The sequence below is a fragment of the Phoxinus phoxinus genome, assembly GCF_949152265.1.
Source record: "Phoxinus phoxinus genome assembly, chromosome: 13".
In the NCBI taxonomy this organism is placed as follows: Eukaryota; Metazoa; Chordata; class Actinopteri; order Cypriniformes; family Leuciscidae; genus Phoxinus; species Phoxinus phoxinus.
In genome coordinates, this window is record NC_136888.1 from 7,107,724 (window position 1) to 7,132,582 (window position 24,859).

General features: G+C 41.9%; 1 protein-coding gene across 3 annotated transcripts in view; it reads right to left on the reverse strand.

Moving 5' to 3' along the window:
• LOC307009093 (E3 SUMO-protein ligase ZBED1-like) overlaps nt 1-24,859 on the reverse strand; it is a 63,613-nt gene that overhangs the window by 25,979 nt on the left and 12,775 nt on the right. Inside the window, exons 3-8 of one of the 3 annotated variants that reach the window (XM_079632522.1) lie at nt 18,773-19,089; nt 18,480-18,682; nt 3,182-3,323; nt 2,445-3,076; nt 2,293-2,346; nt 231-307 (exon numbers count right to left, since the gene is read on the reverse strand). In XM_079632522.1, coding sequence (XP_079488648.1) covers nt 3,314-3,323; nt 18,480-18,682; nt 18,773-19,081 — 522 coding nt within the window. In that variant the 5' untranslated portion in view covers nt 19,082-19,089 and the 3' untranslated portion in view covers nt 231-307; nt 2,293-2,346; nt 2,445-3,076; nt 3,182-3,313. Of the gene's footprint in view, nt 1-230; nt 308-1,930; nt 3,077-3,181; nt 3,324-18,479; nt 18,683-18,772; nt 19,090-24,859 lie in introns of those variants that run through there. The other 2 variants (XM_079632523.1, XM_079632521.1) reach the window with 2 other exon arrangements.

A 24,859-nucleotide genomic window follows, 5' to 3' on the forward strand; every position in this document is an offset into this window, starting at 1 on the left:
GTACCTTGTAATATGGATCCTAAATGAAATATACTATTCACAATTGGTCGTCATATAGCTACAAAACATGTCCTACATAGCATTTTATGAAGACAAACCCAATTTAACCCTTTTCTAAAATTCCAAGGACCATTTAAAAGAAAGAGACAATATTGTTGTGACAATATTTTTTCACAAAAAAAAGTTATTTATTAACAGCATGACTTGGTTATTTATTAACAGCATGACTCCTGTAGATGACTCTCCTATGGCTTGCCACTCTTCTTTAATTGTTTTTTTTATCCTCCTGTCAAAGTGCTCCCGCTCACTGATCAAAATAAATAAAAAAGCAAAAGTTGAATAGTGGTAGAAACAATGGTTATTTATTAATAATGGCAGGATGTCATGTTTCAAAAAAAATATATTTTATAGGATCCTTACAGTACAGTTATCTCGGGACAGGCGTCCCGAGATAACAACAAAAAAGGCAGATGGGAAATAATTAGCGTAGCTGCTGTTCATAATATGAATGCATTTGATCTGATTTAACTGTAGTATAAAAGGTACGATGCATTATGTGAATACTTGGCTAAAGAGATGCGTCTTTAATCTAGTTTTAAACTGGGAGAGCGAGTCTGAACCTCGGACAATATCAGGAAGGCTATTCCAGAGTTTAGGAGCTAGATGTGAAAACGCCCTCCCTCCTTTAGTGGACTTAGATATCCTAGGTACGACCAGAAGCCTCGAATTTAGCGATCTTAAAGAGCGCGATGGATTATATGGCGATAGAAGATCTCTTAAAGGGTAACTAAACCCCTGGTCAGAGCCTGACTCCACCCACTGGCAATATTTGAAAAATGCTGGAAAAGTGGGCAGAGCCCAACGGACGAACCGAGGGCGGGGCTGAGCGGGTGATTGACAGACCTGCAGTGATTGACAGCTGCTGTCAGACTCGCTAAGATGGAGAGTGACGCAAGTAGCTTTGCAACAGAGCGGTCATTTAAAGTTGAGGACTTTTCTCACCTGAAGTGGACGAATTGTCTGTGGACACAGAGCTAAAACCATATCAATTCGAGCCGCGAGCTCAAACTGCGGTGTCGCATCGCATTAAGTTAACTCCCGCCTCGCGATCGGCATCCGACGATGCTAGCGAAGCAGCTGCGCAAGAGAGAATGGGTCCAGTATCTGAGTGGATTATTATTACTATTGACCTACGTTAAGCATATTTTGCCGCTATGTGAAAAAAAATATCCAGCAAAACGCGCCGGCGGTTGTGGAGTCCATGCAGGAAGAGCAGCGTTTGGCACACAAGTGCATGTAAACACTGGCGCCTAATTTCCAAGTCTGGTGGAAAGTTATGCAGTCCAGCAGTGCTGTTGCTACCGGCAACACTACACCTACCATCCTAACCACTGTACTAAACACAGATAAAGCTAATGCTAAAAATCTACACTATCCTAACTGATGCAATACTATGCTACTAACTAACTATGCTTCTAACAACACTAACAACTATGCTAAATAACTACCTAGGCTACACGAAATAATCTAAATAACTATATAAATGCTATGCTAACTAGATGCTAAAATACGCTATCCTGATCGTTTCCAATACTCGTAATTCCAATTTCCAGCTCCTGACTCGCTAGTAGCTAGCCTACAGTGGTTTTGACGGAAGCAGATGCTTTTATACCAGGGGCTGCCAGGGGCGTGGTGAGCTCGCAGCGTCACAGAGTACCCTACGTCAGAGAGTACCCCTACTTCAGGAGATTCCGTTTAACCTGAAGAGGGCAGCACTCAGACGTTTTTACACCATATATTTGAAAATTAAAACACTTTATACTCAAATGTTAAAAAAAGTACTCGAATCAATGAACAGCATTTATGAAGCTCCATTCGTACAGATCATTAACTAAAAAAAGTTGGTTTAGTGTTTAGTTACCCTTTAAATACACAGGAGCTAAACCATTTAGGGCTTTATAAGTCAGTAACAATGCTTTATAATTGATACGGAACTTAATAGGTAACCAGTGTAGAGATTATAAAATTGGCGTTATATGATCATATTTTCTTGACCTAGTAAGAACTCTAGCGGCTGCATTTTGGACTAAAATCAAAATCACTGTAAAATCAAGTACAGTGTATATCAGACGTTGATATAAAAGGGTTAATTGATGAGTTTGATATTAAAAGATGATATAATATTGGACCACATGCAAATAAGGAAACATTACATTGTACTTCGCAAAGCTTAGCAATAACACACTAAACAAGTGCCATTAAAGTGGCTTGATCCTCTACTGTGTTACTTACTGGTCACTTGGCGAACGTCTGTTGCACCAGAATGAGTAGAGGACTCTGAAACAGCTTAATTGGATAACACAAAATATTGGTACATGACAACATCTGTACAAGTAATACCAAGAACCAATTCTAAAGTGGTATTGCAGTAATCCAAACATTACCAAGAACTTGGTAATTGGTGGTTGATGTTCAGCACCACTTCTGTCCCAAATACTTTTTTTTAAGGCCTCTAGTCTTCTCAAATTCTTCTGACTGTTGTGGTGGTGGATGATACTTCTCATGAGGAAGACGTGGGTTGATGGAAGGGTCATATTTAGAAAGTAGTTATTTTTCTTTAAATTGCTAAAGAACTGCTCCGCAACCTGGCTATTCACTTTACCATTAAGTTGGGCTACAAGACCAATCTTGCGGAGAGCATCCCGTCTGCTTTTGAATTGTCTTCATGAAATTTGTCATTAAGGACATAGTGCTCTGCTGAGCCTGGCCATGGCTGTCTGGGACTTGTTTTTTTATACTAAGCCATGGCAAAGAGATCTTCAGCTTTCCTTCCTTTGCCATCTTTATGTTGCCATCTGTTCAGCTAGATGACCTTCGTGTGGCATGAAGATTAACGTCTCAGGATACCGAAGATTGGTGTGTGTGGCCAGTCCCCGTGCAAAATCATAGATGACTACATTGAGTATGTGTTTCCATGATAGGAGGACATCTGAAAAGTCTCTCGGACTCTCTGCGCGCAAACAGCATTTGATGCTATACACAATTCCACAAGGGCACATGATCACAGCCCATCCTCCTGGGAAAAAAACATCTACGTCAGGCAGCAGTAATAAAAGTATAAGACCTACAAAGGTAAAGTGGCAGTCACAAACATACCAAAACACAAGCATTTGTTTCTTACCAGAGGCACCCCAAATCTTTTCGAATACTTTGTCATAAGTCTGTCAAGATTTCATCTCAGATGAAAGCCTCTCTAGGAGGTCACTTTTTGAGCCAATGGAATCAACACCACTTTCCTTGCACAGTTTCCTTATCACCGATACCTAAAAAACAAATCAAAATACATTTGCTGCAAAAATACTTACATGCTACTCAGCCAAAGAAACACTTCACACAGAAATTAGAAATGAAATCAATTTGACCTTTTTCTTATAAAGCAAATTTTTAAGTCTATCTTCAGAGACAGTTATTTCGCAAAGCTCAGCTTCTTTGGCTTGGTGGATTTTTTGGAACTCCGTGTTCAGGCATTGACTGGACTTGCGAGTATTTCTTCCAATCCATGGTGCCCAAAAGTGGTAATTGGGGTGGACAGTGAAGGGATTGTCGCTCTGTTCTTAAAGGTGCTCTAAGTGATCTTGCGCGTTTTTTAGGCCAACATTTTTTTTTTTTTTTTCAAATACTGCAAACATCTCCTCACTATCCGCTAGCTGTCTGTCCCCTGAACACACTGTAAAAAAAAACACGGTCTCTACAGAGAGCCCAAGCTCCACAAATTATGTTTTATAAACAAAGTTCGGGAGGAGCACGTTCAAATAATTGATCCAATTATCACATCATTCCAACCAGCTGTCAACAATCAGTAATCAACATTTCTATCCAATCAGCATGAGTGGAGACCTATATACATACTAATTTGACTCACCAACGTTCCTCGACAGTTTTTCAGCATCCCTCCACCACCCCGTCTCCTCACACTCGCCTGGTTACTTCCTAAACCAGCAATACGGGAGTACTCTGGGTTCGGGCCGAATACCGAGCCCGGAGCCCTCTCCTCGGACAGCACGCCAAATATGCATACCATTTATTCCATCTGACTTATTTGTAAGTGTGAACTCGTGAAACAGTAGCAAAAACAAACTGAGCATTAAACAGAGCAACCCGCAGCACGAAACATAACAAACTGTTCCAGCCAATAACCGACAAGAATGATGTGGGGTGGGGTTTGGGGGGTTATAGTGTCTATGGTTATTGCGTGCCGTGGATGAGGAGGAGGGAGGGTCTAGCTAGCCTCCGTTTTGTTTGATAATAATTCAAACATCAATAAGAGGTTATGCCTCTTATAATATAAATATACAATTATTGTGACCTATGTGAAGGGGGAGGAGAATTTACACGTGCGTCACGTTTAGTCAATAAAACACTTCCGCATAGGATACACCTGTGTATCCTCGCTCATAGCTCCTCTGGAAGCCTCCTCACTCCTCGATCCTCGCCTCCTCACAGTGCAATTAGAGAACTGAGATGTCCTTCAAGATGGCTGTGCTCGATCGGTTTCCGGGTCATAGGATGGAGGACGGAGGAGCGAGGAGACGAGGTGGGATATTGAGAAGCACCCCAGGCCTGCAGCCTCCCCCTACTCATTAGCTGGAAAGAAAAAAATCGATCTGTGATTCCATGACATTGTTTTCCTAAACCGTTATCGTTATAGTTGTGATGTGGACTCTGCTCTTCTTTTTATATTTAGAAAGATTTTTTGAAATATAGCTTAGAATGATTTTTTAAAAACACTGAACTACATTTTAGTGGGTGTCTTCTGTAAACCATGGTAAAAAAAAAAACCATGATAGTCAGTATTTAAATTTAATTTAAATAAAATTAAGTTTTAAATAAAAAATCAAAAAAAAAAACTTTTTTAATTAAACAGGACACATTGTAATGTACAAGCATTTTTTGAAGCTCTATTACACATTTATTTTTTGATGCTTGAAACTAGGGGTGCACCGATCCGACTTTTTCAGTCCCGATACCGATACCTGGGCTTTGTGTATCTGTCGATACCCGATACCGATACTATTGTTAAATTAATAATAAACTGTATACCTTCCTTGAAGAGACTAAAGGCACATAACAGATGTATGTAATGTGTTGAATTCTTATTTATTTATAAAACAATTGTGAATTCAAATCGAAAATAGAATGTAATCAAACTTCTTTAAATAAATGTAAATAAATAAAATATAGCAGTGGAAACACAAAACAGTGTATTGGTCAAACATACAATAGTAATCTGACAGTTACCAAACATTGTAAACATGTAAACAAATATTTGAATTATTATAAATGTATAAATTGTAAATTTGTTATTTAACAATTGTGCATTCAAATCTAAAATATAATGTAATCAAACTCTTAAATTAAAATAAATAAAATGTAGCCACAAGAAACAAAACATTCATTGGTTGAACATACAATAGTAATCAAACAGTAACCAAACATTGTAAACATGTAAAAAATCTAAAGTGCAAAGTCCTGCAAACAGGAATTTAAAATGCAACACAGCAGCTGAACCTGAGAATAAACAAATAAAAAGTTGGTCGAACAACAACTTGATCACACATACATATAATAATAACCAAACATTGTAAACATGTAGTGCATTGTCACACCACCATCACAAACATGACCTGTGAATGCTCACTTAATCAGCAATGGCAAATTCTTTCTCATGAAGACAAGCATTTCTGCTCTCTCTGCTGAGTCTATTTCTCTTTTCATCCACAATGTTGGAAACGGTGCTGAACACTCTCTCGCTTTCTACACTAGTGCAGGGGGCACAGAGGTATTTTGTGGCAGTGGCAGCAAGACAAGGTAATCTGTATTTTTTGACTCCCCAGTACTGGTATGGGTTGTCTGAGGCAGCGACGGTTTTCTCTGCAAGATATCCATGCAGTTGGACTGCAGGGCTCGAGCTGCTTGCTGCCTGTGGTAAATGTGGCATGACGGCTCATGTCACAACATAATAAACAAGGTAAGTTCAATAAAACAATCTTTTTTCTTCTTCTAAAAAATCACTGTATCTAATAATAATCTTCTCTGTTTATTTCTGTGCATGACTCTCTCCTTCTACGTGCCACTGTTTGAGCTGCTGTACCATAATGGTCAATGTGGAAGAAGAGTCACGTGACAGCAGTCAAATAAAATGTTCAAGTCTGACGATGGGGCTCGCATGGACCCCGTTAATCCTTCTGCACTCAGTCAAGTCACCATTTATATAGCGCTTTTAACAATGTAGATGGTTTCAAAGCGGCTTTACAGTAGTACAGTTTAATTTAAGGTAACAGATTGTTTTTTGGCTTTGTAGCGATTCTTGAAAAATGTTATTTTCCAGCTAACGTTAGTTTTGATTGATTCACTTCCGTCAAAAGGATAATTTGTTATTAAATTAGAGGCCGCTAAGACGACACCGTTCTCTCTACACAGACTTTAAACGCGAGCCTGTGAGAAACGCTGATGGCGCTCACGTGCGCATCAAGAATTAATTCTATAGTTATGTGCGTTTGAATATATGTGCGCATGTTTGTAATTCTCTACAAACCAAGCCTAAACAACCTACTTGTCCTGCCTATAAATTTGATACAGAATTTTATTTTATCACTACGGGGTAGATACGCGAATTTTCCACAACGCTTTATCTGTAGAGTAGGCTAGTAAAGGGATCCTCCATAGGGAGAGGCTAGTTGGCACTTCAGCACTGCGTTGTCATCGGGTCCAGGCGAAGGTCGTTCGTCAGATCTGGATACGGCAGGCTGCGGGAAAACTTCGGGATAAACAAAGACACTAAAATTAGCGTAGATGCCATTCTTCTTATGATGTAACGAGTACATCAGGATTTAAGGGAAATGTTCCCAGTTCCGGCTGACCTAATCTATGCAGTAGGGCTGTAAACGATTAATCGAATCCAAAATAAAAGTTTGTGTTTACATAATATGTATGTGTATTATGTATAATTATTTTGTATATATAAATACACACACATGCATGTATATTTTTGAGAAATATTTGCATTTATATACTGCATATTTTTATATGATTTATATTATATATTAATAGAACTATTTTTATATAAATAACACATTTTTCTATAAAAATGCATGTGTGTATTTATATAAACAAAATAATACATAGGTAACTCTGATACATTTACAGCTGAAAAAAGTAAACTAGGCATGTTGAACAAGATTTTTATCTTTAATATGAATTAGTTTGTCTGAATTTAACGTTTTTTCTTGTATACTTTTAAGTTCCATTTATTTGGTGCTTTGTTCAATCTCAAACCATTATTTATGTTCATTATTAAGATGTCTGCACATGAGCAAACTATAATCTGTGCAAACATTGAAGGAACCGTATGTAAGATTGTGGCCAAAACCCGTACTGCAATCATTTTCAAATGACTGTAGAGCAGTGTATCCCCTCCCCCCTGACTTGAGGTTGCCAAATAGGCTGCAGGATCCAGCAGGAACGTCGGCTGCTACAAGGAGCTTCCAATGGCAATGTGTATCAGAGTGACCACTGGTACATTTATAAAAAAAGAAAAAAAAGAAAACAGCTCAAAGAAAACAGCTCAATTCATCTGACTACAGCCAACACAACCTGCTGTGAAGCCAGTGTGATTAAATAATAAAGTATCTATTGCAGTGTGTACATGTTCTTCTATCCTGGTAGGGACTTAAACCTGACTACACACAGGGGGACTCGTCTCACTGTGGGGACCTAAATTGAGGTACACAAGCTTAGTTATAAATCATACAAAATTAGTTTTTTTTTTGAAAATGTAAATGCAGAAACTTTAGTGTTTGGGGTCGGGTTAGTGTAAGGAGACAGAATATACAGTAAGTACAGTATAAAAGCTATTACATCTATGGAAAGTCCCCACAAAGATAGTGTGTGTGTGTCTAGGTGGTATTCCATACATTGCAGGGAAATGTCTCCACAGACAATAATAGTATTGGCAGTAAATGTTTTGTAAAAACAAAGATAACAGCACATTTCAGCCTGTCAACCTTCATGAAAACATGACATCTCAAACATACAGTAGTAGCCTAGTTAAAGTGTTTTTTTGTGCTTGACGAACTTGTGCCCGAACTTGTGCCCGCGTCTCACAAATGAAACGGCATTCTAAAAATGCTGCGCTCAAGTTAAAAGAAGTCCAACTTGCGTCTCATTACCTTGTGTTATTTCCCATTCCACTGCAACTAAACAGACGCATCCTTTATGAACAGCCGCTTAGCACTAGCGATGTGCTCTAGGTTACGGTCCTTTATTGAGCGCATCACAGGACAGCGGTTAATCGCCTCAGCAACTTCCACCAAAGAGCTTACAAAAACGATTATTTATGTTTGCTAATTATTATTTTCAGTTAGTTTTTCCGTAACTGTTGTTAGTTTAGTTTATTATGAATTTTTTATTTTATTTCAGTTAACAAAATTTTTTTTTTGACCATTTGTTTTAGTCTTAGTTTCAGTTTTCGCTTACGAAAATAACCTTGGTGTAAACATGTCAACCGCGATTTGCATGCTAAAAACAAAGTGAATAATGAATGGGCTGTTTTTGGTTACTACTTTTACGAGGGCTGCAGGGTCTCTAAAAATGTATTTAAGCTCTTATCTGCTTTTTAGTTTCTCTCATTTATTCATGTTTTACTGTACCAGATGAAACATGGAGATGCCTAGACATCGGTGCAGGGTGTGCGACAAGACTTTCACTGAAAAGTCCTGACAAGGCATCTGAAGATCCATGCCATCGCCAAGGAGACCTTTGACTGTGATGTCTGCAGGAAGAGCTTGAGCACCAAATTCTCGCTGGTCAGCCATCAACAGCAACACCAGTACCCCAACATCGTTTTGTACCGGCAAGGAGAGGCCAGGCTGCAGTGTACAGAGGCAGCAAACTCTGTGGCAGAGGCCCCCAGCACCGTTGTTGACCCTACATGGCTGGATCCCAAGACAGCAGAGGCCTGTCAAGAGGTCCAGGGGTGAGCTGTGGAAAGGTCAGCTGGTCATCGTGTTCAGGAAGTACGCCGGTCAGACCTTCAGGTGGCTTATAGAAAACGATGTTGGCTGGCTGGTGTGTGGTTGCTGTTCCAGTACTGCCAGCAGGGAGAGCAGAACGAGCTGCTGAAGTGGCAGAAGGAGCGACTGCTCGAGTACGCCAGAGAGTTAACTCCTGTCACATGGCACCTTGACAGGAGGTTGAAGGTAAGATAAACTCAGTTACCTTTTAGACCTGAGTAATTGATGTTAAGCAGTAACCAGTATTAGTAAAAGTATTATTTTATGAGATTATTCTATGGCTGTGTTTTATTTTCTGCAGAAAGCAGACCAAACAGAGATGAAGTTAGAAGCAACCAAACACCTCAACATTTCCCCTATTTAAATAGTTATATGGATAGTTACACGACCAAGTATGGTGACACAAAATAAAACGTGGCACTTTTCTAACTGGGTAAAATAGATGTTAAACTAATGTATGGCGGAATAGCACTTGGGAGCACTTCGACTCGGCGCGGTAAAAGTCGAAGTGCTCCCAAGTGCTATTCCCCCATACATTAGTTATCTATTTTACTCAGTTAGAAAAGCGCCATAATACCTAATGATCCCTAATGAATGAACTGGGCTAAGCTAAGTGCTATCAAAGTGTTACCGCGCGCCAGAGCGATTAAGGCTAGCTAGACCCTCCCTCCTCCTCATCCGCGCACTAACAACCCAAACCCCACCCCCAAATCCTTCTTGTCGGTTATTGGCTGGAACACTGTTTGTTATGTTGTGGTGCGGGTTAGACCAGTTTGTTTTTGTTGCTGTTTGTGGAGCCTGGGGTGTCTACAGAGACCGTGTTTTTTTTAGAGTGTGTTCAGGAGACAGGCAGCTAGTGGATAGTGAGGAGATATTTGCTGTATGTGACAAAAAAAATGTTTGGCCTAAAAAATGCGTGACATCGCTTAGAGCACCTTTAAGGAGAAGATGGAGTTCCACTCGCCCCCACCTCCTATGGCCGTTAAGGGAGCTGTGCCCAACATGCTCTCCTTCACCACCCCTGCCTTCTGGCGCCCGGTCAGCGTGATGAAGGCATTGATCCGCTGCCCCAACACCAACTGCCTCGCACCGCCAGAGTACTACCTGGAGAAGAGAGGGTACGGCAGCTACGCCAGGCAAGTGTACGGCTTGAACTTCCATTACACCCTGCTGACCAGGAGGTTGATGTGCAAACACTGTCTCAAGCTCAGGGAGGAGCCGAGCCAGGCGCACGTGGACGACGAGGACGGCGCCCACCGTGCCCAGCAGCAGTACACCTGGATGGTGTACAGTCCGAAAATTCTGATGAACCTCGCCCCAGCCGTCAGAAGCATGTTCATTGCCTTAATCTGCAGCAAGCGTGCTGTGGACAGGAGTGTGGTCACCCTGATGAGCGACCGACTCAACGGTGTCTCAATGAGCAAGGTGCAGAGGCTGCTGCAGCAGGGCCACGACGAGTGGTACGTGGAGCGTCGGGACCTGTACCAGACTCTCCTGTACGATGCCCACACGTCAGCGGCTGGATCGTCTTCGTCTCATCCTGTCGTTTGCCAGAGCAGCCGGCACTTACACCCCTTCCATCGCCCCGTCTCCCCTTACGTCTGCTCGGGTCCTGAGGCGTGCACACCTGATCCTGGAGATGGAGAAGATGCCCGTGTACAGGGACCAAATCCTCAGTACGACTGGGGAAATCTTGTGCATCGACGGCACAAGGAAGGTATGTACAGCATAAAGTACTTGAGACCATATGGAACAGACTGACTGTTGACAAACACCACGCAATGAATGTTCTGCTTTGTTTTTATAGATTCTCAAGATCTACGGCGACGGCCAGGGCACCATGCAGTACGTCACCAGCGTGCTGAATGAGTGGGGTCAGTTCTTGACCACAGTGGTGGTGAAGTCCGAGGGGTGCTACGCACGCATGGCCAGAGGTCTGGTCGCCCGCTTTCGCCGTGCCAACGCTCCTGTTCCGAAGGTTATGTACGCGGACAACAACTGCTGTCGGTGAGTTGATGCAGTTGAAACCTTTGATGAAATGGATAATCCAACATGTAACACACCTACACAAAATGTCATGATATCATTTTCAGTGACAGTGGTTCGTCGGTCTTGGAGAATCTGTTTGGTGACTGGGTGAAGAGGGGTACCATCATACGCCTGGACATCCGCCACTGGCTGCACAGCTGGGACGCCGTTGTGACCAAGCAGAGCCACGCCAAGTAAGGGGCTTTCATGAGTGCCATGGCGGGTGCCGTGCTCGCCTAGAACAAGGTGGACAAGATGCTCCTGGTCCAGGCGGTCAGGAACGGTAACCCAGAGCTCTACGGCAGGTAATCTGATGATGAGGTGATGGCCTTCCTCAAGCCTCATCAGATCAGGCCGTATGTAAGGCGTATTACCCGTAGGGTTGTGGTAAGAGTGGCTTTCATATTCACATATGACTAAGGTATCGGTCAGATCCAGCTTTGAAAAATAAAATGTATGTGTTAAATGTGTGAATGTGCTCAATGTGATTAAACACTCAATGCTGAGAATATATCCTATGTGTAACAGGAGACTGTTTTGGTGAGAGTCCATCCTTGCTGAGCTCCGGGGACCAGCCGGCCTTGACATCGATGGCATTCACCAGTTCAAGTCGCCAGAGGCAGTCGACGCTCACTGGGCAGTTGCGAGCAAGCACTTCAGTTGCATACAGGTGGGTTAATGTCTTTGCGGTCAAAGGTACAGTACTTGATCACACACTTAAACAATGACGACAAACCTGGTACAAAAAAAAAACTATTGTTGAGTATACACGTTTGTGATTAGTACAATTACATATTTGCAGTTGAGGAAGAGCAATCACGTGAAGAGGAGTCGACTGAGCAGGGAGACGATGAGACGGCGGACGAGGGTCTCAGCATGTCTTCTGATACAGAGGAGGACCCGAAAGACAGAGTCTGTGGGAAGCACGTTGTCTTCACCCAGGCAGAACAGGCGGAAGAGGAGGACAGTCCTGTCCTGCAAGACGTGCTGATGAGCCATCAACATCTGCCAGGTATAGAGGAAGTGGAGGCACTGGCCTTGCTCCTCCTAGAACTAGCCGACAACAGCGACCACCACCTAGTGCCGGCTGACCTCAGGCAGAAGATCGCCGCCACCGCCAGCTCTCTCCACGACAAGACCACCGCCCGCTTAGTCAAGCGGTACGAGTCCAGGTGGGGCTACCCCATGTTCGGTCGGTGCCTTGGGGCGGTTTCTCCCGAGGCCAGAGCAGCCTAGGAGACCAAGGAGACCGAGGTACACTCAGGCGACACAGGTGACCGAGGACAGTTGCCTGCTCTACCTCCTCCTCAAGATGCTGAAGAACCGAGCGCCGGCCAGTCAGCTCACCTCCCCCAGCAAGGTCACGGCTTCTTTGAAGGGACAGTATAAGAGGATTGCAGACCGAGTCAGAGACGACCCCATCCTCGGCGGTCTCGCCATTCCACTGCCAACCTTGAACGCCAAGTCCATCTCGACCTTCGCTGCCAGGTAGGAGAAAAACGCCAACTACGGGGTGACGCCTCACCTGAAAGTGCTGTCGGACGCACCGTTCCCGGAAGCTCCTGCGCTGCCAACATCCCTCACACCGCCAGACCGGCCTCAGGTCCAGTACCGGCACGTTCATCAAGAGGCTGGAAAAAGGTGTGGTAACAAGAGGTGGTAAGTTGTCATAAGCTCTTTGTTTCACCTGTTGGCTGTGGAAAGCAAACAGCACACACGTCATATCAATACGCATTACATGTGTATTTTATATTTTCAGATTATTTGTTGAAGAGCCAGAGCCTGTGCCTCCTGTGAACCGGCCCGTTCAGCCCACGGCGTCGTTCTTCTCCACTCGGCCAAAGCCTGCTGCGCTCACCCCCATTCTGCCAAGGTCTGCTGCGTCCACCTCAAGCCAAAGCCTGCTGCGCCCACCTATGGACCACTCCATGTGTTGGCAGCACCCATACTGCTGGTTGTCTTCGCACAGACTCCCTCTGTCCTGTTTCGTGGGCCATTGTGCAGCCAGCGCTTTGTACCTCCTGCACCAACAGTCAAGGCATTCATGCCGAACAAGTCCTCACAGCCATGTGGGGCTTGCCACGTGCCTAATTTTGGTGGACAGCAGAAGAGGTACACACCTTCCAATGAAAAAGTGGCCGGAAGCACCCAGAAGATATTTTCCTACTGTCCATCCACTAGGAAATCCACCACCTCTGGGTTTGACAATGTGGTGTATGACAGCTTTGAACACTTTAAAAGTGGGGCGGATGCGGAGTTGGGAGAACTGTGTAAATAACTTACCTGTGTGATGCCACTTCTCCTGTGCCATCTGTAGGAGAGATAAAGAGGCTTGTTTGTTTGTTTCAAAGTGCTTCACAGCAAGTACTATCTATTTATTTATTTATTTATATGGTTCAAAAGTTTAAAAAAAACACACTTTACAGTTTTACTTAATGTTCTTGTGTTTGTTTTTTATTATTATTTATGTTGCTGTTAAAATGCCCTTTGTAGTATCTTTTTTTATTAGGGGCCAAGCCCCGAAGGGGCAAGGGACCTATTGTATCCGTTAGTTTTCTTGTTATTAATCTTCCTCTGTAAGTCTATGGCAACCCTATGAACCGTGCATAGGAAAATTATGAAATTTGGCACAGTTGTAGAGATGGCCATGAATAGTAATTGGACCAAATTTGGTGTCCCTAGGACCAACTCTATAGCGCCACCACCAGTTCAAAAATTCAACATTGAAATGGTTATAACTTTTAAACCCTTTGATCTAGAGACATGAAACTTAGTGCACCTGATTCCGCTCATCATGCTGATCAAAATCAATATAGTCAAATCAGACTCCGCCCATTACAGTAGTGGCCATTTTGAAAAGTACAGTGTTTAGTTTTTTCGCTACTCCTTCAAAATTGGTCCAATTTTGTCCAAACCTGTGCTCAAATGATCTTCGGACTGAGCCGCATAGAAATGACTGAACATAATTTTTTGTTATACTGGAGAAAAAAAATTATGTCGCCGCAAACAAAGTTAACGATGTCCACCCAAAATTGGCTAAGTGGCTGTATCTCGGCCAAAGTTTGATCAATCGAAACGAAAATTGATACACTTCATCGGAAGCATGACCTGAGGTTCCATGCCAAAGTTGGGAACAGCGCCACCTACGAGTCATGAGATATGAAAAATTGCTATTTTGGCCAATAACCTTTGAACAGTTTGTCAGAAAATCATAAATGTGATATCTATGGATTCTTTGCATCATGCCGAATTATCCAAGATCGGATGAACCACGTGTCCACCATTTTGAATTTTGTCAAAATTTGCCATAACTTTTAAACTATTTGACATATCTTCACAAAATGTAGTATGGATGATCGACACAATGCCCTGAAGGTACATGAGAAGACTGAACACAGCGCCAGCTAGTGTTCCAGAGATATTAGCTATTTTGCAAAAACGCTTATAACTTTTGAAAACATTGTTCAAATTTTGATTTCTTTACGTCATTATGTTCCTTGCCTTATTCTGATTCCATTGATATCTCATTTGTCATTTTCCAATAATGTGACTATCCGCCATATTGGAACAAATAAAAAAGTTTTTTCGCTACTCCTTCAAATCTTGCTCAATTTTGTCCAAAATTTGACCAGATGTTCTTTGGACTGAGCCGCACAGAAATGACTGAACAGATTTTTGATATTCACTACCGTTCCAGAGATATTCATCTTCAAAGTTGACCTAGACTGTGTTTGTTGCCTTATGCTAGTTAGCTTAGCATAATAATTGGTTAGCATGCTAACCAGATGCCATTCTTTCTAATGTGGCTCTTCAGCTATCAGGATAACCATAAGCTACATTAGCATAGCATGCTAATCTGGCTAACATGTTATGGAACTTTTTTTGTGAACTCATTCTCACACTGAAACCTGTCCTCAGCAGGTTGCAAAACACGCATGAGCGATTAGCTCAACGTGTTACACCACGGATCCCAATGCTTAGCGTTGTGGGTTCGCCACTCAGTGTGACACGTGCCCAGACTGCATGAGGTACTGTGGCAGGAAAAGATGCAGAAGTTGCATCTGTTCCAGGCATTGTGTCCAAGAATAATCTCACCTGAAGCTGTCACATACAACATGTAGTGTTTTTACATACAAATTCATTGTTCTTCTTCTTCCAGAATGTTAGTCGATGGCAGCCCTATGATCCACAAGTAAGAAAATTATGAAATTTGGCACACTTATATTGATGGTAATAGAGAAGTAATCAGACCAATTTTGGATGATTTAATCTAATTCTTTTTTAATACAATATGCTTTGCATTCACTTCAAAATTCTTAATTTTGACTTGATTCTCTCTTGAAACTATTGGATTTCAGCAGCTATAAAAACATACGTCTGCCAAGTGGCGCAATGAGATAAGTGACAGACTCTTGACCCATAGACAGTGGGTTCGAGTCTGGCATGGTACAATTTTGATGTACTTGATGTACATTCAATTTCTGATGTTTTGCTCTTCTGGCTCCGCATTGCACTACAGCGGCTTTAGCTTGCTGTGCCTTGCAGGGCTTGGCCCCGTATTGCTGTTTGCAGCTATATTTATTTATGTTGCTGTTAAAATGCCCTTTGTAGTATCTTTTTTTTATACAAACATGTTCTGGCCTATGTTCAATATCAAGGCCAATCTAACCTCAATCATTTTAACCTTAATCAGTTCCGATCTAACACAATCAGTTTACATACTTTGTCTGCTTCATGTTTAACAAACGTTTGCCAAAGAAAACAAAAAAAATTAACAGACAGGAATGGCTTGAGCCTTTATTTGTTGATTGGTGACCTGAGTCTTTGGATAATCCTGTTCTTTATTGGGCTTTGGCCTGTACAAACCAATTGTTCATTTTTATCTCAAGTACAAGTTTGTGTTTTTAATTGTTAAGTGTTTTTGATTATTATTAATGTTATTTATGTGTGCGTGTCCTTGTGATGTTTGTATGTCTGTCAGTTCCACGTTTAAATAAATGTTTGCAAATGGTAGTAAATGTTTGTCTCTCGTCTTGTCTCGTGTTCTCGCTCGTAGATCTGTACCTTGTTGTGGTGAGCGAGCTTTAAACCAAACAGATTACTTGTTTACTTGTGTTTCCATGCATTGCCTTTTAAATTAAACACATTCTGGGTGAAAAATAAAAGTTGTAAAAGTATTTCAAGTATTTTGGAGTCTCTGTATGCTTGGGTTTCAGAAGGGATGGGATAGTGTAAAAAACAACAACGCAAATAGAAGTCCTTGTTTCTTCTCCGCCACTACCAGAGGTGTGAATACAGCCCACTGTGTGCTGGCTGTACCCCCTGGGTGGTCACAACAATGAGTTCTGTGAACGGCTCTGATGTCTTCCAGACAAAGTGAGAGTGCACTGATACATTACACCCTTTCTTAATTCAGCCCAAAAATGCAGACTGATCTCATGAAATGGCGCATGTATGACACGTCAATTCGTATTCCATTCGGCGTGCTATCAAGACGCATAATCGCTTTTTGGCGTGTTTTTCAATCACATCTGGGGATATGGTTCGTTTCGGCGTAGACATACATGCGGAATCACATCCAGGGATGGTTCAGCACATTTGCTGGGGATGGCTCAGAACATTTGACAGATGTTGTGCCGAATTTTGACTCCCTGCCAAATTATTACCCCCCTCGTTTAAGTCAGTACCTGATTCCCTAATCCTAACCGCACTTCTAATCCTAACCCCTCACCCACAACTAATCCTAAACCTACCCATACTAAGGCGTAGACATGACTTGGCAGTGGCATGTAGGTTTATGCAAAGTCATGATGTCATGTTGCAAAAATGTAACAATTGCACACTTTTCCACTTGACTATATGAATCTCATCAGCTACATCAACTCAAACTATGAAAATAATAAACAAAACATTCAGCAGATTAGTCGATTTCAATAAACTAGGCCTTGTACATGACAATTTCTGTAAATAACACTTCAGGACGTTGACCACCAGATCGCACCATCCGTTTTGATCGATCCCAGGGTTGAGCAATATGTATTTGGGGGGATTCCCAAGCAAATTCCCCTCCAAGTGCCTAAGCTATCGTCAGCCGTCCAATAGTTGAGCAATGCTGAGCAGCGATCAGCCAATGGTTCCAATCATTGAGCGAGGATCGGAAAACCGCCATCTAGTTGTGTGAGCGGTTTTATAAAAAAAAACTGCCGTACAACAGTGTGGAGTTGAAATTCGATGTGTAAATATGCTTTAAAAGAGTAAAAATGTCAACCGCAAATTGCATGCTAAAAACAAAGTGATGAATGGGCTGTTTTTGGTTACTACTTTAAAAATGTATTTAAGCTCTTTTTTTTTAAATGAGTTTTACTCATTAATTCATGTTTTACTGTACCAGATGAAACATGGAGATGCCTAGACATCGGTGCAGTGTGTGCGACAAGACTTTCACTGAAAAGTCCAACCTGACAAGGCATCTGAAGATCCATGCCGTCGCCAGGGAGACCTTTGACTATGATGTCTGGAGGAAGAGCTTGACCACCAAATCATCGCTGGTCAGCCATCCAGTACCCCAACATCGTTTTGTACCGGCAAGAAGAGGCCAGGCTGCAGTGTACAGAGGCAGCAAACTCTGTGGCAGAGGCCCCCAGCACCGTTCTTGACCCTACATGGCTGGATCCCAAGACAGCAGAGGAGGCTGCCAAGAGGTCCGGGGGTCAGCTGGTCATCGTGTTCGGGAAGTACGCCGGTCAGACCTTCAGGTTGCTTATAGAAAACGATGTTGGCTGGCTGGTGTGGTTGCTGTTCCAGTACTGCCAGCAGGGAGAGCAGAACGAGCTGCTGAAGTGGCAGAAGGAGCGACTGCTCGAGTACGCCAGAGAGTTCCCTCCTGTCACATGGCACCTTGACAGGAGGTTGAAGGCAAGATAAACTCAGTTACCTTTTAGACCGGAGTAATTGATGTTAAGCAGTAACCAGTATTAGTAAAAGTATTATTTTATGAGATTATTCTATGGTTGTGTTTTATTTTCTGCAGAAAGCGCAATCGAATAAAGACCGGGCTCCTCAGACCGTCCCCGAACTCTCTCAGCAGGACCCCAACTACGCCAACGAAGCAGGGTTGTTGGCTGCTGCAGGTATAGTAGTATTATGCTGAAATGAACTTGAAATGACTTTGTAGTATGCTGTGGAGCTGCTCGGACTTCTGTTTGTGCCACGTGAAATTGTATCGATCAATGCAATACATTTTGTGGTGTTCTCCTCTTCAGAGAGTGTCCTGGACAGGTCCGAGGCGTCGGTCAGCACACAGCTGACCACCTGGGGAGACCTTGCCAACTCTGTGTGGCAGGACGACAGGACCCTCGTCCCTCCTGCTATTGAACTCACCGACAGCAGTTGTTGTCCGCGTACACCACCTTTGGATCAGGAGCGTTGGCACGGCGAAAGCGGGCGACCAGACCTCTGGCCATGCGTGCGTAGCACCCCTCGGACTTCACCACCACTGTGGTCAAGAACTGACCCCACTCATTCAGCACGCTGGTGACGTACTGCATGGTGCCCTGGCCGTCGCCGTAGATCTTCTTGAGAATCTATAAAAACAAAGCAGAACATTCATTGCGTGGTGTTTGTCAACAGTCAGTCTGTTCCATATGGTCACAAGTACTTTATGCTGTACATACCTTCCTTGTGCCGTCGATGCACAAGATTTCCCCAGTCGTACTGAGGATTTGGTCCCTGTACACGGGCATCTTCTCCATCTCCAGGATCAGGTGCGCACGCCTCAGGACCCGAGCAGACGGAAGGGGAGACGGGGTGATGGGAGGGGTGTAAGTGCCGGCTGCTCTGGCAAACGACAGGATGCCTCGCTGAGACGAAGACGATCCAGCCACCGACGTGTGAGCATCATACAGGAGAGTCTGGTACAGTTCCCGACGCTCCACGTACCACTCGTCGTGGCCCCGCTGCAGCAGCCTCAGCACCTTGCTCATTGAGACAGCTTTTTGTGAAGAAAAAAAAGAAAAAAAACTTTCAAACCCAATACTGCGTCTGTTTCTTTCACCTTGACTCACATAACTTTCAATAATAAATCATTCGATAACTCAAATGTACAAAAAGAAATGTAATCAGATATTGGATTTGACTCAAAACACCATGATTCAGAATTCAGGGCTCCAGACTACGACCAATTGGTCGCATTATGAGACCATTTTTCCTGCCGGTGCGACTAAATATTTATATAGGTCGCACTGGCGCGACCACAACGTTGCCGAGGAGTGAATGCAAACAAAATAAAAGCAGAACGAAAATGTGCTACTCATTTATGCTTCACATAAATGAGTCGCATAAAACTTCACATAAATGAGTAGCATAAAACGTATCTCATAGGATACGTTTCAAATAACGTGCTAGCAAACTAAGTGCTCCAGTTTAACGGTAGCCTATTTATTCAGCGCGCGCAGCTCAAACAGAAATGCACGACTAATAATAACGATGAATAATTTGGGTCTGACATATTACATAACATGAGAACACTATTGTATTGAATCGTTTTGAATGCATTGGGTTTAGTTGCCGTCTTCAGTGCGTTGTTCAGGGAGAGCACGTCCACAGTCACACATTCTGCATCTGAGGCGGAGCTGGTGACACGTTGTATTAGTAGTAGTCATTATATTTTATTATTAAATAATTAATTTAATTAAATGATCAATCACATCGAAACATTTTACAATCCTACTAGCCCTTTATTTAGATTAAAAACCATTCTCATTCATTTGGTGAGGAACATCGCGTTTTGAGCAGGATTTGCCGACCCAGTCGACAAATTGTTGTTTTTATATTGTTGAATTGTTGGCCGCTGCAGCAGACGCATATGCAGTATTAAGGCTAACGATTAATCGATTAATTGATCGTTAATTTAAACGACGATCGATCATTAGAATTTGTGAAAACTGACATCCCTACCGTTAACTGAAGATTATAATATTGAATTGGCATTAAATAAAAATAAAATTAACGAGTGTCTGTGACCCGTTAAAATTTTTTAAAAAAAATGTTCACGGGTTTATTTTAACGAGCAAACAGCAGCATGCAGAACAGATCAACAACAAAACCTGCATTCACATCAAATGATCACGCACCTGTAGCATTTCTGACAGTGACAAAAGAGAAAAAAAAGAAGGAAATAATAAAAAAAAACTAAAATAGGCCTACACTAAATATATTTTTTAAACTTAAATAATTAACAAATTAAGATGACAAGAAGAAAACACTGAATCAGGTTGAAGCTTTGAAAAAGCTTTTTTGAAAAAGCAGACTAAGTTTTTTCGTCAAATAAAAATAGCAGGCCTACCTCAATCCACAGCTTCAAGATCTTATTTTAAAAAAAGTAACATGTCTACATGATGCAGGGATTAAAGCAAAAAAAAATCTTCCATGGCCAAACCCCGTTCCACAGCCTGTCACGCATCCAGTGTGAAGTTTTTTTCTTCTTGTAATTAGGAGTATAGTGAGTACATGGCATGGATTACCTTCACAAATGAAATACTCAAAGAACATTTGCATTTAAAGTAAAGGCCATTTTGAACTGCGTTTCTATTATTTACACATCTTTGTGATGTAGTAGTCATACAAATAATAAAATATTTGCATAAATTTAACAACTTTTTATTTCTCAAATAATAAAAGCCAACAGAGCCTTTGCTGCAAAGTTAGCTAAATATCACAAACTATATTTTAACCTAGCCATTATGAATAAATAATAGGGGTGTAACGGTACGCACCTCGGTTTTAAAGTCACGGTTCGGTTCATTTTCGGTACAGTAAGGGAAAGAAATGCAAAACATTAAACTGCTGGTTGTTTACTATAAACTTTTTTTTAACAATTTGTTTACACTTTTTTAAACACACTTTTTAATAAAATATAACGTTAGGCTAATAAATAAAAAATATATAAAATAAAAAAAGAATAAGAAATAAAATACTGCTGCAAAGTTCTCCACTAAATAAAATACTCTCAAACCAATATTGGCCGTGACGCTAGCTAGCGAGAGGCTGGGCTAAAGCGAGCGTGCCGTGTATGTGGTGATCTTTATTTATGCGATATTTATGTCCGAGCCCGACCCGAGAGTTAAAATCCAATTTTTTTTCTCATACTAATGACACATGTACGTTTGTTTATGTGGAAAGCCCGTTCGGAAAGCCTGTCCACAGATGAGCGCATCAGCGCTCTTAACAAAGGCGCGCTTGCACGTGTTTTGTTGTCACAGCAACATAAACAAATTTCCGCACACAGGAAGACAGATGTTATGGTAATATTTTACATGTATTTGAATCACAAAAACGATTAATCAGATTTAATCAGTGCAACGCGGAGACCTTCCGACACTTAATATGTTCGTGTGGAAACTCGGAATTGACGTATGTTCCACACACAAAACTAGCCTAATTTACGTGAAAAATTGCATTCGGTGCACATGTGCACCGTACCGAAAGTCCTGTACCGAAACAGTCCGGTACGAATACATGTACCGTTACACCCCTAATAAATAATATGTTATTTTTTATATAAAAAGTGAACCGCATGAGCAGGGCCGTACACAGGGTTTTATAAATAAAGAGGTCCTTGCTAAAGGGATCTTGCTATGGGGGGTTCGGGGGCATGTTGCAAGTTGCGCAAACACAGACAAGCGGAGTGATACAAACAGTGAAGACTCCCAGTGGTTACTGGTGAAATATAACATATTCGAGGGCCATACAAATATTAATATTTATACAATACTACTATTATGGAATTATATTTAATAGGTGCTTGTGTTGTTAAATTGAGCTTATATAACATGTATATGTATAGGAATACATTATAATAATGCAGTGGCGGGCCGTGCATTTCACACCTAGGCCTTCAGTGATGTCCACCCTGAATTAATAACGTTTAATAGTGTAGCAGCGCACGCACATACTCTCTATAATTGTTGGTAAATTCCAGTTTTTATTTTGCACCGGCAGTTATAGGGTTAATTCTGTGAGTTCGCGAAAGGCCGGGCAGAGAGAAACGAGCGAGTGAGTTCGGCTTGTGTACAGTGGTTCTTGCGTTCCTATTATAAATTCAGAAACGGATCCTCATCCCTGTCTTATCATTCAATGGCTATAGTATTAATGTTTGAAAAAAAGTTGTTTCGATCAAATTTACAAGAAAAATTAGGAAGAAAATCATATTCAGCACGGACAAAAGCAGGGGCAAAAAATGCATTATACTCTCCAAAACTGATTTTTTTTTTTTTTTACACAAAATCCATCCTAATTTCTTTCCTCAAAAAGACTTGAATTACTTGGTTGTACAGGTTGTCTGTGCTTTTCAGTCCCAGCAACCTTTTCTATCGCCATCGAGGCTAATGTGCTGAAAGTCGAGTCTGTCCCGTCGTATTTCTGTCATAAGTTTTAATTCGCTTTAGTGCTGAGAGTGTCTGCTCGACAGAAGCAGTAACGTTAAACAGGGAAAACACCGCAAAACATGACGATGTGTAACGTTACAGCCGACACAAGCTCCCACACAGATTTATGAACGAAATCAATGAGATCAGCGGGACTTTTGCCTTCAAAATCAGTCCTGGCATAACTTTACATTGCAGTCAGTTCTGTTTTTACCCGGACAGATCGATAGAGTGCCGAGACTCTGCGTAAGCTGGATAAGGGATTTTTTCCGGTAGATTTGAACCTGCTGGTGGTCGAGGAAGGAAATAAACATTAATTTGTGGGTTGAAAAACTATTAAATCTGCAGGAATATATTTTAGTTTACACAGTTCGCTACAGATGCGGTTAGCTATCTCTGACTACCAGTAATAATAGTACACGCTCTGACCATCCAATCAAAGGGCGTGAAAATGCCTACGTTATTGTACGCCTGCTAGATGGCCCCGGTGCAATCAACTCGATATCTGATTGGCTGATTAAATCTGACCGATTATCTGATTGGTTAAAGCAACAGTTTCATTGCCATTCATTTAAGCTACAGGCGCCCCCACTATCGATTCTGAAGGCCTCGAGGCAGATACATTTGACCCTGGCAACACATGATGACTGAAATATGATTGGATAAAAGCACTAAAATAAATATACACTACTGGAAGCAGCGCAACCAAGAGAAAAGCTATGAAATTATGAGAACGGACTATTGGGAATAATTTAATACTCATTCATAAAAAATATATATTAAAGTGCAAGTCAGTGATTCTCATAGTGTTTAGGCCAGCAGAGAAGGCCTTGCTGGCCCTGACGGCCCACCACTGTAATAATGTTAATCTCATGGGCACATTATGCAACACCTGCTCTTCCTCTCTCATCTCTATTCTGTCTTCTCGCAGTCTCCTAATCTTAATATCTTACCTTCCAAAAGCTGATATTTGATTGATAAAGTCGTTGCAAACTGTTGTTTGGTTTAGCTACACATCTCACAGGCCAGACTCGTATTTTATGACCGTTACTGAAGCGTGTCGTGAAGCGTCGCGCTGGAATTCGCGACCGGCTCGCAGCTTCTGTGAACATAAACTACAGCCCTAAAGACTAACTTAGCTACTTTGATTTTTTCATTCACCTTGCCTGGGAAAACAAGCGAGGCGTGTTGCAACAGCGTCGCTCTCTATTTGAGCGCACTTTTCACTACTACATGTTAAAAAGACGCACGTGAGCGCAAACATGTGAACGGCCCCTAAAGCAGCACAGATGAGGTCGGTTATCGTGGCGATATGCAATATCATTGCAGCACCAAAGTAGAGTTAACATTAGGTAATCATTTCACAACCTTCATTTTGCACTTATTCTGAGCAGTTTTTCTGTTAGCGGGTATAGAAAACCCGGAGTGGATCGGGAGCGGAGTGATCACAATGCAGTGCAGATAGGAACGTGCTTTAGCGCCACTCCAGTCTTTGATCACATCCCCCTCAGCAGGGTGAATTCACCTCGTCCTTCCTTAATTTAAGACCCATTCAAACTAAAATGAAGACCTTTATTACACTATTTGAGAAATGTAAGCATGTTTACGTCCTTAAAATTATTAAAAGTGAACTTAAGACAATGACAGGGGAGCCCTGATATTGTCGGAAATCTGTCGTAGACTCTGCAATTAACGGAAATCCGTCGTAGCGACGGATAACTTTAATCCCTGAATATGTCTTTTTGAGTTTTATTAAAATTAACAATTGGTCATCCAGCCAGCATAGCCTACAGCAGGGGTTTTCAACCTGTGGGGCCCCGCGAGAAACTGAATTCAGAGGCTTAAAGGGTTAGTTCACCCAAAAATGAAAATAATGTCATTAATGACTCACCCTCATGTCGTTCTAAGCCCGTAAGACCTCTGTTCATCTACGGAACACAGTTTAAGATATTTTAGATTTAGTCCGAGAGATTTCTGTCCCTCCATTGAAGCTGTATACAGTATACTGTCTATGTCCATAAAGGTAATATAAACATCATCAAAGTAGTCCATGTGACATCAGTGGGTTAGTTAGAAGTTTTTGAAGCATCGAAAATACTTTTTGGTCCAAAAATAACACAAAATAAGACTTTATTCAGCATTGTATTCTCTCCCGGGTCTGTTGTCAATCTGCGTTCAGGACTCCACAGTGACGCTGCTGACGTAAGGCGCTGATGACGTGTTATCTGGTGCGCCCGAGCTTCGTTTACAGTCTGAGGAAGACGCACGCTATATTCAAGCTATTCTACATTGTTTGCGTGGATATCATTTTTTTAATGGTGCGTAAATGTGCATGTC